The 17072-nt window shown below is 55.8% G+C and overlaps 1 protein-coding gene across 2 annotated transcripts; it reads left to right on the top strand.

Moving 5' to 3' along the window:
- Positions 1 to 736: 736 nt before the first annotated feature.
- On the top strand, positions 737 to 12719 carry DRD2 (dopamine receptor D2). 2 transcript variants are annotated; one of them, XM_040258019.1, is made up of 7 exons: positions 737 to 1048; positions 6123 to 6232; positions 7242 to 7378; positions 8583 to 8773; positions 9703 to 9789; positions 11352 to 11679; positions 12526 to 12719. In XM_040258019.1, exons 1-7 carry the CDS (start codon positions 764 to 766, stop codon positions 12717 to 12719), a joined length of 1332 nt encoding a protein of 443 aa, XP_040113953.1. In that variant the 5' UTR covers positions 737 to 763. The 2 variants fall into 2 exon arrangements, with proteins under 2 accessions (XP_040113953.1, XP_040113952.1); XM_040258018.1 differs by lacking the exon at positions 9703 to 9789 and having other exon boundaries at positions 764 to 1048.
- Positions 12720 to 17072: the final 4353 nt, after the last annotated feature.

Genomic DNA, 17072 nt, shown 5'->3' with positions numbered 1-17072 from the left:
TCCAAACTCTCTGCACTCCAGCTGCCCCGGATCCCCTGCTCTCCCTCTCATATGGCACCCACTCTCCAGCTCCATCATTTGCTTACCTGCTTCCTATGTCTGGACCCTTCCCCTGGCTCCCAACTGTTTACCTGACTACACCCTGCAGGTGTCTGTTGAACGTCACTTCCTCAGGAAAGCCTTCTTTGAATCCCTAAACTAGGTTGTGTCTCTCTCTTCATTCCATTTTCTAACGCCTACCACTCAGACATTTAATTGCTTGGTTAATTGGCTATTGTTCCTTGTATATTTTTTTCCTGCCTGTTTCTGGCATTATATAGAACAATGTTCAATAAGCAATTATAGAATCAAGAGGGAATGAATGCATATTTCTGTTCTTACCACTAGAAGCTAGATCTCCTCGCGGATTTGTGTGGGGCATGGGATGTGCTTAATTGTTTGTTGAATAAGTGGGTGAATAAATGATTAACCTTTTCAAGCTCATTGATTTTACTATACTTTAAAAAATGGTACTTTCTCATTTGTTTTACCATCAGCAAGAACCTGCTAGCAGAAGAGTGGCAGCAGGCTGCAATATTTCAAGAAAATTTTGGGATGCAAACTTAAAATCCTGAGGCTGGAGAATTCTCTTGTAAACTCCATTGGTGGGTGTTAGCCCCGAGCCTCCCATGGATAACAGCATGCTTTGGGAGGTCCTCCTGCTCACTCCCTGTGTCTGTTTCTCCTGGCCAGAGCCTGGCCACCCAGTGGCCCCGCTGCCCCCATGGATCCGCTGAACCTGTCCTGGTATGATGATGATCCAGAGAGCCGGAACTGGAGCCGGCCCTTCAATGGGTCTGAAGGGAAGGCTGACAGGCCCCACTACAACTACTATGCCATGCTGCTCACCCTGCTCATCTTCATCATCGTCTTTGGCAACGTGCTGGTGTGTATGGCTGTGTCCCGCGAGAAGGCGCTGCAGACCACCACCAACTACCTGATCGTCAGCCTTGCTGTGGCTGACCTCCTGGTGGCCACGCTGGTCATGCCCTGGGTGGTCTACCTGGAGGTAGGTCTGGGCCCCCGCAGTGCTCTGGCACCTCCCCTGGAGATGCTTCTCACTGGTTCCCATCCAGTGAGGAGTCCAGGCTCCTCACTGGTACCCCTCAAGAGTGTGCCGTCTCAGGAAGGCCCTCTCTCCACTCTGGGCTCAGTCTCACAAAAATGGGTGGATCATCTCCTTAACAGTCCTGACTACGGGTTATACGGTGCTTACTAAGTAAATGCCAGGGGCTTCCCAGGTGGTGCTATGGGTAAACAACCTGCCTGCCAGTGCAGAAGATGTAAGCGATGTGGGTTCAATCCCTGGGTTGGGAAGATCCCCTGGAGAAGGAAATGGCACCCCACGCCTGCATTCTTGCCTGGAGAATCCCATGCACAGAGGAGCCTGGAGGGCTGCAGTCCAGGGGGTTGCACAGAGTTGGACATAAACGAAGCGTGCACGCACTAAGTGTCAGGCCTTGCATTAGTCCTTCAAAGACAGCATCTCCCCACCGAGTCCTCACAGCATCTTCTAGACGGTGAGCTGGATGGTCAGAGAAGTTAGGTGACTTCTCCAGCCTCATGTGGTGACTGGAGCCAGGGCCCCAGAGTTGGTTCATTAGGTCACATGGAGAATGGGAGTCATTGACGAGGAAGCCCGAGGACGGCAGAAGCTTGTGCTCCCAGGCCTGACGTCTTCACCCCCTCCCCCTGACTTCAGAATGGGGGCTGCAGCTCCACAGTCTCCTCTCTGCCTCCCCACCCCACCGTGTGTCCGGGACCTTGAGTTTGAGGTGGCTGTCAACTGCACTCCAGCTCCTTTCTTCAGGAAGGACCACGCAGTGATCCACTGCTTGGCTGGGGACGGAGCCCACCCAGCCCGAAGCCCCTGCCGTGGGCCAGGAGCTACCGGGCTCTTTACAGACCCACTCTCAGCAAATCCTCCTGCTGCTCCTGTGTCGATCCATTCTTCACACTTTAAGGAAGGGGAAACAGAAGCTGTGAGAAGTTGCCTGTCTGTATCCAGATCACGCCGCAAAGGGAGAAACCTCTGGGATTCCCAAAGTGGGGCCCCACCTCCAGGAGGACACACTCTAGAGGTGACAGGCAGATGAGGGGGTGCTGGGCTGGGCACGGGCTGAGGGCTCTTTTCTCTTCCCAGAGGTCTGCGGTGCTGTCTGGCTACATAGGAAACTGGGCAGGTATTCAGATGCCCAGGTCACTAAGTTCTCTGTGTTGTGAACTTCCTGCCCTAGATGCGAGGGGAAATTACCTGTGCTGTAGAGGCAAGCCCCTGCCTGGGAGGGAAAGGCTTCCACCTTTCAAAGAAAACAAGAAACTGTTGTTGGTTGAGGTTGAGCAGAGGAGACATCCAGGAGAAGAAGCAGAGGTGGGGAGGGGAGCTTGGTCCCTCTTTCTCCATGTCCCCAGGGCCTCCTGTTGTCACGACCACAGGGAGCTCTGGGCCATCACTCCCCTGGTTTCCTCTGGCATGACCCAGACAAGTTGTAGCTTTCAAAGTGACCGGAATGTTAAGAGAGAACCAGCAAGAAACAAACAATAGAAACAACACTAGCTAAAAACACACAGGTAGCAGGGGCCGGGCATCCGGTTCCTCCATGATGGCACGTTTACCGGGACCCCGAGCCTCAGTCGGTCCCACGTCCCGTCTGAGGGCCTTTCCCTAGGAACGCCTTTCTGTTTCTTGGGGCTATTCCCCTCCTGCTCCCTTGTTAAGTGGGTTCCCAGGCCACAGACAAGTAGGAAAAAAATGATGGGTGTCTGGCCAAGCAAGCAACTTCTCTGTGCTGGGTCTTCTCATCTACAGAATGGAGATCGTCACAGTACTTACGTCATAAGCGTTGTTTGAGAATCACAGGGGTTAATATACGAAGAGTACTTAGAATGGCAGCAGGCACATTGTAAGCAGTGTGTGAAAGTAGCCATACAATGGTGATGAAGGTGACGATAGATCGTCACCCCCGCACACACACACTGAAGGACCCTACCAGTGTCCAGGCAAAGAGATGCCCTCTTCCAGAGGAAGGCATGCTCTACCCAGGGCTCTGGGTGTGGGTTCTGGGGCTTTCAGACCCACCACCCCTAACCTAAACCCTCTAAGGCAGGGCCCAACATGTGTGTTAGGGCAACTATGAATCTTTAAGTCCTTCACACGGATATTTTAAACATTATCTGTTCACATTATTTTAAAGGTGAAGCTCAGTCTTTCAGGGGAGAGAGGAGAGTGGTAGTTCAGACAGCAGTGCTCAAACTCTTCCATCAAAACAAGAGCTGGACAGCGGGTCTTGCTCACACGGCATCATCTCAGCTACTTACTGTCCCTAGAGAGTGTGGAGTCTCACGCTATGCCAATATCCTGTGAAAGCATCCTCTCAGCCTATACTGTATTCTCTCCAGGAGATGCTCTGGTTGTCCAGAATTTTCCATCCGGTTCCATTTCCAGGGATGTTAAATCCTCTGATAACATCAGCCAGCACCTGGCTAGGGACTGGATGTGCATCCTTTATTCTGCTCAGAATAAGGAAAGCATGCTGGTTTTGGAGTGAGAGGGCCCGGTTCCGGTCTTGACCCTTCCACTTTGCATCTGGAGAAGCTGAGAGAAGAGAGCCAGTTGCCAGCCTGTGCTGTTTTGGCCTCACAGTCCTTTGAAGGGAGGGTTTGCTGGGTGCATTTTCCAAAAGAGCAGATGTAACAGACTCAGTTCACAGTTACTTAGTCAACAGCCACGAGCATCCTCAGGGCTGGAGTCTGAGGCCCCGGCAGGGCCATTACAGTGGAGTCTGATGGAGATGACAAAGCCTGTTCTGTAGATCCCAGCCTCGTGCGAGCAAGGATGTTGATGAACGTTGTCAAAGGTTCTGAGGAAACAGACCTGGAGTGGGGCCAGCAAGCTTGAGGGCCAGTCCTCCCTCTGCTACTAAGTCACCAGGAGAGCCTGGACAAACCTTTTCCCTCCCTGACCTCAAGTTAGTCTACCTGTGCAGTTAAAATCGCTCCTTTCCCACTTTCTGCTTATCTAGTGCTTGTGCTTAGCCAGCCGTGTCCGACTCTGGCCACACGGACTGTAGCCCACTAAGCGCCTCTATCCATGGAATTTTCCAGGCAAGAATACTATAGGAGTGGGTTGCTATTTCCTCCTCCAGGGGATCTTCCTGCTCCAGGAATCAAATCCGTGTCTCTCGCCTCTTCTGCATTGGTAGGCAGATATTTTACCACTAATGCCACCTGGAAAGCCCTGTTTATCTAAGGACTTTTTACGTAATTGTCTCCTTTTCTGACAAACTAGATGGTCCCTTCCAAGGCAGCTCGGGAGAGAGCATAGGATGTGCTGCCCCAAAAAACTTGCTTCAAATCCCGGCCCTGCTGCACATGATCTGGGTGTACTCCAGAGCTTCACCCCTCATCCAGGAGTGGGCGTAAGCAGCACCCTCTTGTATGAGCTTTAAGTTACAATAAATGAGGTAAAGTGCTCGCGGGAGATGTTCTATAAACAGTGGCTACTGACACACTTTCTTGAGCCTTTGATTCAGGAGCCCCAACCTGCGTTCTAGAGCAGCTGTTCCTAGGACCTTGCAGGAAGCCCCCCTCCCACTTCTTCTGTGCTCTGGGAAACCCTTTAGGGACAAGGGTTGAGAGCTCCCTAAAGACTTGGTCCGGATTGTTCACTGCTGTGCCCCAGAGTCTAGGACAGAGCTGGACACATAGTAAGATGCTCAGTAAGTGTTTGTTAGAAGGAAGGAAGGAAGAGAAGAGGGAAGGAAGCAAGGAGGATGGAGGAGACGACCCTGATATCTCAGACCTAGGTTGCCAGGTGAGTGAGAGCAGCTTGGAAATGCTGGTCCTACCCTAGGAGGAGGTCAAGGTGGGGCACAGAGCCAGGTGTGCCTGGGACTCGACCAGGGGTGTCTTAAAGGTAGACTCTGTTGATACCAGGGAAGCCCCTCCTATCCCATGCCCCCCACCCTGGCCGTGTGCCTGCCTGGCCAGCGCTTAGATACCCTTGCCTCACGTGAGCCCCAGAGAGGGCAGTGCCACACAAGAGGCTTCCTGTCTTCCAGAAAAAGCTACAGTTTCCTCCATGCACTGCCCATCACTGTCCTTATGCCAGCAATTGGTTTTATGCCTGCGAGCAGCTAAGAGGGCAGCACTGAGAATGAGCTTTGTAACTACCCCTGCTGTGCCCCACAGAGCGGCTACTGCTCTGCTCCCATTGCCAGAACGGGCTTTCCTGCCCCTCTTTCTCCAATAGGTAGCGGCCCAAGTTGTATCTCCCTGTCTTGACTCTGTCCCCAGGGATGGGGCTGCTCCAAGCTTCCACAGCTGCCAGGGTAGCCTGCTAAGTGAGTGTGTGTGTCTGTATGTGTAAAGGGGAGTTGTGGGGTGAGGGTGTGCATGTGGGGTATGCCTGTGTGTGTCAGGGGAAAGAAGGGTGCAAAATCTTGTGTCATAAGTTGGACTCATGGTTCTGCACTGAACAAGGGATGATTTATTATACATCTTCCCCAGCCCATTCTATTCTTCCTAAAGCTTCCCTCTCTTTCATTCTCCAAGTGCAGCAAGGAGTAGAAATGTCTCCTCTGTTTCATAATCACCATTGCTCTTCACAGACACTTACTGAGTCCCAGGTCTGTGTCATACCCCATGCAGGGCACTGAAGGAGGAGCCCAGCCAGCCACCCCCAGACACCTGGGCCAGGGTGAGTCCAGACACTGAGCTGGAAGGCCTCAGGAGAGTCCTCACCCTTTTCTGGGCCAGTTTCCCTATTGGTAACATGAGTCGTAAAAGGTTTTACAGATGAAGGTTCAAAGCTGAAGCACTTGTACAATTTCATCATCTTTCTTCTCCCAAACTTCTTGGCACAGAGTAAGTGGCCTTATGTGTCTAGGAGGAGAGGTGACCCGGGCAAGGACCTCATTCACCCACGAGCACAACTCCCCATGGCTGCCCCTTTTCTCCCCAGGCTGGAGACCCATCACTGAGACCCATCAGACCTCAGCTGAGCCCGTCACCCCAGGAGACCAAGCTCTGGTGCATGGGCCAGTATCCTCTGCGGTCCACCCATTATGTTGCTTTGTCTCCAGGTGGTGGGCGAGTGGAAATTCAGCAGGATTCACTGTGACATCTTTGTCACCCTGGATGTCATGATGTGCACAGCCAGCATCCTGAACCTGTGTGCCATCAGCATCGACAGGTGAGCCCAGCCAGGGTAGGAGAGGCGACCCAGACCATCCACCTTGCAGGCTGCCCTGCCTCTCCTGCAGGGTCAGGCTCTATCCACAATGCTGTACTGCTGGCTGTGTGCCTGAGTTCATGTGTTTGTAAGCATGTGTGTGTGCATATGTGTCTGGCTGGGAGAGGACAGACCCCATAAAGGGAGGTGTCTGTGGACAATGATGCGGCCAAGCATCCCTGGACAGAGATCAGCACAGAAGAGAAAGCACTCGACGAGACTGCAGGCGGCCCTATCACTTCTTACTTACATGACCTTGGGCAGATTGTGGGTGTTCTTAGAACCCGAGTTTCATTGTCTAGAAACCAAGATGATGACACCTGCCCAAGGTGACTCTACCGTCAGTTGAGCGATTTCTGTCCCGCATAGGCTACCTGGCCAAGGGGACTCAGGCTCAGCTCACTTTGCTAAGTTCTACATTTGGAGCCTTTTTCTAATTGGTACACACAGTCATCTGGGCTTCCAGAAGCCCTGGCTCTCTGCCCTTCACAGAATTCTTGGAAGATGAGTGGAGCTGATGTCTGAGAAGTGCTGAGCAGAGCCATGTGTGGCATCAGAAACAATTACCATCGTTATTCTTTTCTGCTGAATGAGACCTAATCCTTGCTTTGTGGGGCCCAGGTACCAATCCATCAATAAACACGTCTACCCTCCATGGGCCCAGCATGGGTGCAGCAGGTGCAGTTTCAAAGATGCAAAGACCCAGGCCACGACCCCTCAAGAAACCTAAAATCCAAGCAGGGTGACTGGAGCGGTAGACACAGTCTAGGATTGAATGGTAGCCTGTCAGTCATTAAGCACTTGATGAGTGTCACCAGCTTCCTTGCTACGTCAGGACAGGAAAGGGTTGATTTAGGGTAAACAGGAGGGGGACCAATTTTCCATCCTCCTAAAGTGGGGTGTCTCTGTGGAGTGAGGAGTCCCTGGGCCTGCGCCCCAGACTCAGGGGCCACGCCCTGCGCCCTTGCAGGTACACAGCCGTGGCCATGCCCATGCTCTACAACACACGTTACAGCTCCAAGCGCCGAGTCACGGTCATGATCGCCATCGTCTGGGCCCTGTCCTTCACCATCTCCTGCCCGATGCTCTTCGGACTCAACAACACAGGTGAGTCCTGCCTCTGTCCTCCTGGGGCTCAGTGGCCCCTGAGGGAGCTGAACCCTGGCCTGGACATGGGTGGTGGCCCACCAAGAGCCTGTTCACCACCTTAGACTGAAGCCAGGCTGAGTCTCCTGGGTCAGGGTAACTCGGGTCTCCTAGATTGTTCCTGGTGAGGTCAGAGAGGAAAAATGGCTTGGAGCACAATGGTATTGGTTGAGGAATGGGGATAATGTTTCAGGAGGATTTCTGGTGATTTTCAACTTTGCTTATTAAATTGGAGCTGACCAGACAGCCTGGCAGACTGCATGTCTGTGCCTGTCTGTATGTGTGCACCCAGGGTGGGAGGCTGCTGGGCCTCCATCACCCCTGATAATGAAGCTTCAGCCCCAAGGGCTGGCCAAACTCAGGCCAGGCCTGAGCCACCTGGAGCAGAAAAGGTAGAAGAAAGTAAGAGGCTAGCCCATTGTGACCAGGTCCTGTGTGAGGCAGTCAGGAGCATCTCAGACAGAGAAGGCACAGCCGCCACGTGGGAGCCTCTGGGGGCTTGTCATGTCTCACATAATGCCTGGCACATAATGCCAGCGTGCCTCTGGAGACCATCATTGGACAGGACACAAGGAAGACTCAGAAGCATGTGGTTCAAAATCTAAGTGTCATGGGAACGTCAAGAAGCGGGAATAGGGCTAAACATGCTTGAATTAATCTGGAAAGGCCCTGGGAGACAGCACCGTCATCTGCTAGATCTGACAGGGAACTTGGAAAGCCAGTGGAACACAGGTTGAGTTCAGCAAAGAGGACCAAGTGGTCTTGTTCCTAAACTTAAAAGGTATCAGATCTCACCCCCCACCCCCCGCCGCCCTGCAATACACAGGAAAGCTAAAATAATAATCTACTTTATAAAAATTGTTTTCTCCCATTATTTTTTCCAAAAAAAACCCCGTGGCTCCACTTGTGGGCTCATGGATGACAAAACCAATGATGAAGCAACGAGGGGTTATTAATGGAAACACTTGGAAGCAGCTTTTTGTTCATGGTTGTTTTTAATACTCTGATTTGTGCATCTGTTTACATCTAACGCTTCCAGGCCACCTTAGGCATCTAGCCGTACTCTCTGTAACATTGCTCCTTGGCGGCAGGGAGGCACTGTGGCCCGAGGCTGGGGGGGCCTCGCTGACGCACCCACCCCCGGGGCTTTCTTCCTCCCCTCCAGACCAGAATGAGTGCATCATCGCCAACCCCGCCTTCGTGGTCTACTCCTCCATCGTCTCCTTCTATGTGCCCTTCATCGTCACCCTGCTGGTCTACATCAAGATCTACATTGTCCTCCGAAGGCGGCGCAAGCGCGTCAACACAAAGCGCAGCAGCCGGGCTTTCCGGGCCAACCTGAAGGCCCCGCTCAAGGTCCCGAGACCACCCTCCCCCAATGTCTCTGCCTCACCGTGACGCGGGGGGCGGGGCGGGGGCGGGGGCGAGGTGGGCTGGGGTCCAAGCTGAAGGAGCCACGAGGAGGGCCGATTTCAGAGCTGGGACCTCAGTGAGCAACCTGAGTCTCCGGGACGGGGAGGCGGGGCGGGGGTGGAGACCACCTGGGAGGAAACCTTTGTCTGAACGCAGCAGCTCCTGGCACGCGGCTTGCTCCTCTCCTTTGCTTTCCTTCCTCTTCCTTCGCTCACTCTAGCCTTCCATCTCCATTTCCATCCCTCTGACGCCTTCATCCCATCTTCTTTCTTTTCCGCCATCCTCTTCTGCTCAAACCTCCTTCTGCTCACCTGCTCTCACCTGCTTCCCTCCTCTGCCCCCCTCCTCTGCCCCCTTTGCATTTCCACCCTTGTGTCTTGTGACTTCTTCCTCCCCTCCCTCCCCACTCAGCCCTCCCAGAGGAAGATGGTATGTGGGCACAGAAGGAGTAAGAGCTTGGGGCTTGCATACATCATGTTCAAATCCTGGCACTGCTGCTCTCTTGCTGAGTGACCTTGGGCAAGTTGCTTAACCTCTCTGAGCCTCCGTCTTCTCATCTGTTAAGTGTGAATAAGAATACTGATCTCACAGGGTGGTCTTGAGGATTCGTCGTGAGAGGGACTGGGCATGCCCAGTAGGGTGCCAGATCCTTAGCAGCTGCCACTTAAAGTCAGAGTCCTGTTGTCCCTTCTCCGGCCCACCTCATCACTTCACAGTACCGACCTTCAACCTTGCCTCAGTTGCCTGCTCAGGCCCCACCCTCCTAATCTCTGCCTTTCTCTGAGCTCCTGTGCCCAGTCTGACTACCCTGCATTGGGTTTCTGTTCCCACCCCCCTCCCCATCATGACCCATGTGCTGGCTCACTCCACAGGGCAACTGTACTCACCCCGAGGACATGAAACTCTGCACGGTTATCATGAAGTCTAATGGGAGTTTCCCAGTGAACAGGCGGAGAGTGGTAAGTGTTCAGGTCAGGGACCCAGAGCCCAGTCTGTCTGCCTCCAGGGAAACAACCTGCCATGATTCAGAGACCTCACCAGCTGGTCTGAGGGATAAGCCCCTCCCAGGACCCCCACTTTGCCTCAGCTGAGGCCAAGCTCACCACACACACTCATAAGTAGGCTTGGAGCAGGACAGCTCAATTAATTCTACAGGGCACAAAGAATTACCCTTAGTGCAAGGAGGTGGATGGGAGAAAGCGCTTGGCCATAGAACAATAATGTTAATGGCTATGACCATTAATTGAACACCTACCATCTTTCTATTTTCTCATCAAATCCTCACAGCGACCCTGAGAGGTAAGTCTTATTGATTTTATGGATCTTCATTTTACAGAAGAGGAAACAGAGGCTCAGAGAGGTTAGGTAACTCACCCGAGGCTAAATAGCAAGAGAATGAATAGCTGAGCCCAGACCTAAGTGACTCTCTGAAACCCATGCCCATGTTCTTTTTACTTGCACATACTGCCTGACAGACAGGCAGGTTTGGGGGCTGGAAGCTGGGAGCTCGTGGCAGGAGGGAGAGAGCAGAGCACTCGGGGCTCACAGTGCCGTGCAGCCTGTAATTAGAGCCCAGAAACCCACAATCCCAGCAGATCCCAGGCTTTGCCCAGGGATAGTAGCACTGGGGTCCAGGCAGCAGATGTCCCTTCCCCCAGCACGAGCAGAGGATGGGGACCAGGGAACACACAGAGAACTGTACACCAAGTCCAGGTCAGGTGTCTTCAGCAAGCAGGGCCCCCGCATGTCATCTGAGCAGTTGATGTTCACCTGCAAAGGCAGGACTCCACAGAACCAATTGAGGGCAAGGATCAGGGCACAGTGAGGCTGCATTCCAGAAGCTCAGGCTGAGACCCCAAAGCCTGGAATAAGGGGACATGGGGAAGGACCTGGGGAGCCGTGAAGACCTGAGGTCAAGGCCCTCCAGATCAGCCCAGCAGGGAAGATGTGGGGATAGAGGGGTTTGCCCTTCGGCACCTCTAGCAGTCTAGCAGGAGAAGTGGAGCTCACCTGTGAGTGCTGGTGCAAGTGCCTCGGGTCAGCCAGGGCAGGAAGAACAGGGTGCCCTCTTTGTGGTTAGAACATGAGCTCCTGGAGAGGCAGCCACTAAATGTCAATCACTAACTTACTCTCAGCATCCAGCTTGGCTCCTGGCATTCAGCTTGGCACTCAGCAAGGGTTGTTCAGCTCCTGGAAGAGAAGTGCCTGGGCATGAAGCCCCCACAGAGTGGTGGTGGGATCCCTGAGGCTGCTTGAGGATTGCTCCAGGAAGGGGCTGGGGGTGACCCGGCTGGCAGAGGTTGCCGTGGGCCCTGGGTCCTGTACCCACACAGCCCTTGCCTCCCAGTGACCATCCCCCTTGCCTCTCTGGGAGAGGGACCCTGGGATGCTTGCAGGGGTCTCCAGAGGAGATAAGGGAGCCTGAGTGAGGCCAGGTGAGGCCAAGGAGGCCAGGCGAGGCTGGGTGGCCGAGGGCTGAGAGCTTGCCTGGCTCCACCCAGTGCTCTCTGCCTCTGTGCAGGAGGCCGCCCGCCGAGCCCAGGAGCTAGAGATGGAGATGCTCTCCAGCACCAGCCCGCCCGAGAGGACCCGATACAGCCCCATCCCCCCCAGCCACCACCAGCTGACCCTCCCCGACCCATCCCACCACGGCCTCCACAGCACACCCGACAGCCCCGCCAAGCCAGAGAAGAACGGGCATGCCAAAGACCACCCCAAGATTGCCAAGATCTTTGAGATCCAGTCCATGCCCAATGGCAAAACCCGGACCTCTCTCAAGACCATGAGCCGCAGGAAGCTCTCCCAGCAGAAGGAGAAGAAGGCCACCCAGATGCTCGCCATTGTTCTTGGTGAGTCAGCCCTGGCCGCTGGCCACAGCCCTGCCCTGCCCAACCCCGGCTGGGCGACGGACTCAGCAATACAGGCCCCCTTACCTGTCATCGCTCCCTAACCAGGGTTGGTAGATCACAGGTCAAACCCAATGACATACCTGACTAGGTAGATGCTATAATTATCTCATTTTAAAGATGGGAAAATTGAGGTTCAGAGAGCTTGTGTCACTTGATCAAAGAGGATGTGTGGTTTAAACTCAGGCAGCACTCTTGCCTGGAAAATCCCATGGACAGAAGAACCTGGCGGGCTACAGTCCATAGGATTGCAGAGCGGGGACACCAGTGAAGCAACTTAGCACACAGGCAAGCACGTGCGGATTCTAGAATCTGAACTTGACACTGTGCCATCGTGGCTCTGAGAACCTAGTGACCCTGAGCAAGCCACTTCTCCCAGTCTCCTTGTCAGCAGAGTAGACTACCTCTCAGGGTTGTTGTGGTCATTAAGTGATGCCCGGTGGTGAAAGCACTTTACAGCTGCAAGTCAGTACCCTGCAGTGTTGTGAATGCTGCTATTGTTGAGGAATCAGGAAGTTTTCTTGCCTCAACCAAGACCCAGTGGAACCAACACTGAACAATTAAACGGGCAGTGAGGAACCACCCCAACCGCCCCCAACCGCTCCTCCCCGGAGCAAAATGAGGGTGAGCGAGACAAGGCTTTGGGGCGTGCGCCTTGGTGCCTGGGCGGGGCTGCAGCGAGCGATCCGGTCAGGTCCCCCGCCCCTCCCCCGCCGCGTGCGCCCTCGGGCCCCGCCCTTCCCGCCGCCCGCCCTCGCTGGGGCCCCTGACCGCTGCCCTCTCCCGCAGGTGTGTTCATCATCTGCTGGCTGCCCTTCTTCATCACCCACATCCTGAACATACACTGTGACTGCAACATCCCGCCCGTGCTGTACAGCGCCTTCACGTGGCTGGGCTACGTCAACAGCGCCGTGAACCCCATCATCTACACCACCTTCAACATCGAGTTCCGCAAGGCCTTCCTGAAGATCCTACACTGCTGACCCTGCTGCCAACCTGCACAGCAGCCCGCCTCTCCCCTTCCCTGCCCCGCGGCCCCGCCTGGGGCCCCGGGAGCCGCGTGCAAGGGGGGCGCAGGGCAACCTCGGCCATGTCCTCGCCCGCGGGCCCTGCAGCGTTAGCTTGGCTCCCGCCCCGCCCCATCCGCGCACCTTGGAGTGGAGGGCGGCAGCGCTAGAGAGCGAGGCGCCGCGGGAGGACCGGGCTCAGGGGCAGCTCACGGGGCTCCCCCGCCCACTCCCAGACCCTCTCTCCTTGGCACCAAAGATGGAGCTGCCTTCTCCGACCTTTCTCTGGGGCTCTGGGGCTGCGGGGCCAGTATTGAGGCTCGGAGGCCTGGTTTTCACAGGCCGCTCCGGAGCCGGCAGTGGGGAGGGGTGGACAGTCACAGCTCCCCAGGGCCCACACCTGAGAAGCCAGAGCTCTGGCCACGGCCGCAGGCAGTGTCAGGCCTGGGAGACCCGCGTACACCCCAGGTCTGGACGGACCCCAGAGAAGCAGAAGCCCAGACTCCTCACCCCTTCTCCCACTTGGCCTGGCAGGAGCTGCTCAGTTATGCATAGCAGTGGTCCTGATCCACCGGCTTACCACGAGGTTTCCACGCCCCTGAGACGGAGGAGCCCTGGTCTCCAAGGGCCTGGGGAGGGGCGGTCCTGTGTGGACAGAGAGCCCCCACCCCAAGCCCACTTTGCTGACGGACACGGGTACAGCCCTTCTCTTAGCAAATGCTGGCCAGCGGGGGCTCAGGCAGAGAAGGCGGGCTTGTCACAAGTCTGGGGCCGGGGTTGGAGGTGTCTGGGGTCCTCGGTGGGGGGCCTGCCACCCTCTGCCACAAGCCACTGTCCTTTTCTCTTCCTCTCGCCTCTGCGCAGTCCCGTCCCGTTTCTCTGTTGCCTCTGCCTTAGAGGAGCCCACGGCTGAGCAGCTGCTGAGGGGAGAGGAGAAGCCTCTCCTTAGGCCCCCACTCTGTAACATCACCACACATGCTCCACACTAATAAAACTTTGACAAGAGTCCCCTCCAGGCTCCCTCGGGCGGGGGGTGCAGGCGGGGGGTGCAGTGTCCCCTCCGTCCTCCACATCGGGTGTGGCCAGGGCTCTGTGTGTGGGGGGCTGAGAGCTGGAGAGACCCTGGGGGCGGGGGGCCCTTGACACCGTCAGAGGGACAGGACTGGGTGCTGGTGGGGAGGGGGGAGGAGCACAGGGGCTGTGCCAGGAGGACCAGGAGAAGAGGCACGTGCCTGTGTGTGTCCCGCTCATCCCGGCCCCTCCTCCCCAGTGGACCTGAGCGCTCAGTGCTGCTGTGGGGTGGCCCTGCGCTTCAGCTGTCGGCCAGGATGGCGGGCAGAACATTTCCAGTGGGAATCGTGTGGAGTCCCCAGGGCTCCCTAATCACCAGAGCTGCAGGGCAAGCCAGACTGCCCCCTGCCCTTCGCCTCCTGTCTCCAGGCCCGAGCACCTCTGCAGGCCCAGGCTTCAGCCCTGCTCACCTACCGGGGCAGACGAGGCTTCTGGAAACAGTGGCCTTCGAGGTGTGGCCCTGCCCGGGTCTGTGGCTGCCCCTTGCCCTGTCGGGTATCAGGACCCACTTACTGCGTGACGTGGCCTGGTGTCCTCCTGCCTCCTGGCCTCCAGACCGGTCACAGCTCCAAACCTTCTGGGGCCACGACTTGGTACTGACCCAACAACAGAAGTTTGGCTTTTAAAAAATGAAATATAAAATCAAACCGGTGAAGGAGGAATATTCTTACCAGCTTGAGAATATAAGCGGTGGTAACAAACGGTGCTGGCACCCACGGGCTCAGGCTCCTGGGAGCTGTCAGGGCGTAATTTGCATGCTAAATACAGTATTTTTAGCACCAACAGTTTGGAGCACTTGACTTGCCCTGAACACTTAATTATGGACTTTGATCTTCTCCCTGAACCTGAACATAGTGCTAAGCCCTGGGAGAGGCTCCTGTCCCCAGAACACCTGATTCCAGAAGATGGGCAGAGCAGGCTCCGAGTCTAGCTCAGGGGAGGGGGTCGATAACCCAGCCACCCCATCCTGGGAAAGGCATTAGGTCCCCAAGGGGGCTAGCACCCCCAGGGACCTCTCAGCTCTGTTATGCAGCCCGGAGTCAAGGCACATGCATGAGGGCACGTGCACGCACACACACGTGCACGCACACACACGCGCACACACAGAGTCTATAAATGATATTGGCCTGGAACGGAAGCTTAAGAACTCCTGTTAGCATTAGAAATCTTAGAGGGTCACACAGGGTGGAAGAGATGACAAAAGGATGGAGAGAGAAAAAGAGGAAGAAAGAGAGGAGGGAGGGAGGAAGGAAGGAAAGAGGAAGGGAGGCAGGGAAGGTAGCCTGAGAGCAGGTTGGGAAGAGCATTGACAGGAGAAGAGGGGAAGAGGGCAGGCAGGGGTGGGAGGCGGGGCAGGGAAAGCTGCCCACAGCTGTCACGAAGCTTCACGTCTTTGTGCCAGACAGCAGATTGACAGCTGGAGTGGGCAGGGGGCGGGCTGGGTTCCACCTCCTCCCCCCTCAGTGCTTCGGGGGCAAAGGGGTGGCGGGGGACCCAGGAACACCAAGGTGGAAGGGGGTGGCCCAGGCTCTGGCTGTCTCCCCAGAGGGCCCGACAGCCCATGTTTGCCCCGATCAGCGAGGGCAGAAGGGAGCCCCAGGCTGGGTATAGCAGCCCTCTGATTTTCTCTTTCCTGGCCATTCTGTGCTTCTGCCTCCATGCCCGTCTTTGTCTGTAGAACACCTTTTAATCAAAGGATCATTGATCTGCCTTTATGGAACACAGAGTCTACACCCCGGGCGCCCTCCCCCAGCATGCAGCCAGGAAGCACCACTTAAGGGAAGAGCCTTCCTGGTCGGGCACAGTGGGGCGCTGTGCAGCCATCCTCTCAGATGTCTGCTTGTGGCCGCAAGTCTCCAAAGCTTCAGTCCCTTATTCATCCCCTGCTGGGCTCTGGAGAGGTTCCAGGTGGCCGCAGGCTCAGGAGATGTCCCAGGGATTGAGAAGGCAGTAGTGCAGGATCAACTGCATCCATTCATCCATCCATCCCCCCAGCATGGTCTTACTCGGTGAATATTCACTGAGCAACTGTTTATGGTGCTCCAGACCCTGAGCGAAGCGCTAGGAATGAGCAGTGAAGAAGGGGCTTACCATCCCTGCTTTTGCGGAGTTCACAATCCAGTGGACGTTGGGCCTTAACCCAACACTCACAAGATAGTGGTGAAAGCTCTGGGCAGAGTCCCGGCTGGGTGCAGCGACCAATGTCACGGGCACGCGATGCCCAGCCCCGTGGCGCTCTTTACCTAGATGATGAGGGTGACTCGGGAGGCAGCAGCCCCAGCGTGCCTTGACCTGGGAGCAAATAGGTAGGGACCTGGGGAGGGCAGGAAGTCTGATGGCAGAGGACTTCCTCGATGGTGGGGCGGAGGCCCCTGGAAGCGACTGCACATTCTGCTCTGGGTGGGCTCAGAACAGGGCAGTCAGCTGCCTGCACCTGGGGGCTTTGAGGACTGGCATTCTTTGGGGGTCTTGCCAGGGTGCTCACCTACCTGGGTTGCCTTCCCACACTACCCTTGTCCTGGGGAGGTGTGGCCCGGCCTGTGCCCCCCTGCCTCTCTGCCCTCCTGGGCCCCAGGACCCAGGCTGTGTCCATGGCGTTAGCAGACACCTTTGCCTCCCATGCCGTCCTGTCCTCCTCGTGACCCCTGGTGGTCAGCCCATATGACCCCCCATTACAGAGAAGAGACCTTTCAAGTAGGGAGGGTGGTGGTCAGGTGTCAAGGCTGGCCTTTGAGCCCAGGCCTTTCAACTCTGCATCTGATGTTATTCATCCAGCCCCTTCCCTGACCAGCCCTGAGTGAAGTTAGGAGAGGGCACTGTAGTCAGGAAAAAAAATTTTTTTAAGAGGAGAGAGAAAAAGAAAACCATCTGGGACCAGACTTTTAGGACGTGGCCCGTAGGGTGACTGTGACTAGAACAATGACCATTTGGGCGGCTGGACCACGTGAGTACATGACGGGGATGGATGTGCAGGTTAGGAGGAGCAGATTTGAGTGGGTTTTCAGTAGCAGTAGGCAGGAGTCTGGGCATCCACGTGACTGAAGTTCCCCTCCGGCCAGCCAGGCATCCCTCCCTGCCTCCGGTTCTGGGGGGATCAAGGGGAGTAGGAAGCTGGCGGGGAGAGTAGACCCTCTTTGCAGAGGGAGACCACGCTGGCTTAGTGGATCTCTGGGGGGCGGGGAGAAGGGGGCACTTGGTAGGATCAGCTTCCCACTCCCTCTCCCATCCCAGCTCCGCTCCTTGACAAACAAAGCAGGG

This window comes from Oryx dammah, unplaced genomic scaffold, assembly GCF_014754425.2.
Source record: "Oryx dammah isolate SB20612 unplaced genomic scaffold, SCBI_Odam_1.1 HiC_scaffold_17, whole genome shotgun sequence".
NCBI classification, from domain to species: Eukaryota; Metazoa; Chordata; class Mammalia; order Artiodactyla; family Bovidae; genus Oryx; species Oryx dammah.
The sequence above is the reverse complement of the archived record's forward strand: the minus strand, read 5'-3'. Positions and strand labels throughout refer to the sequence as shown.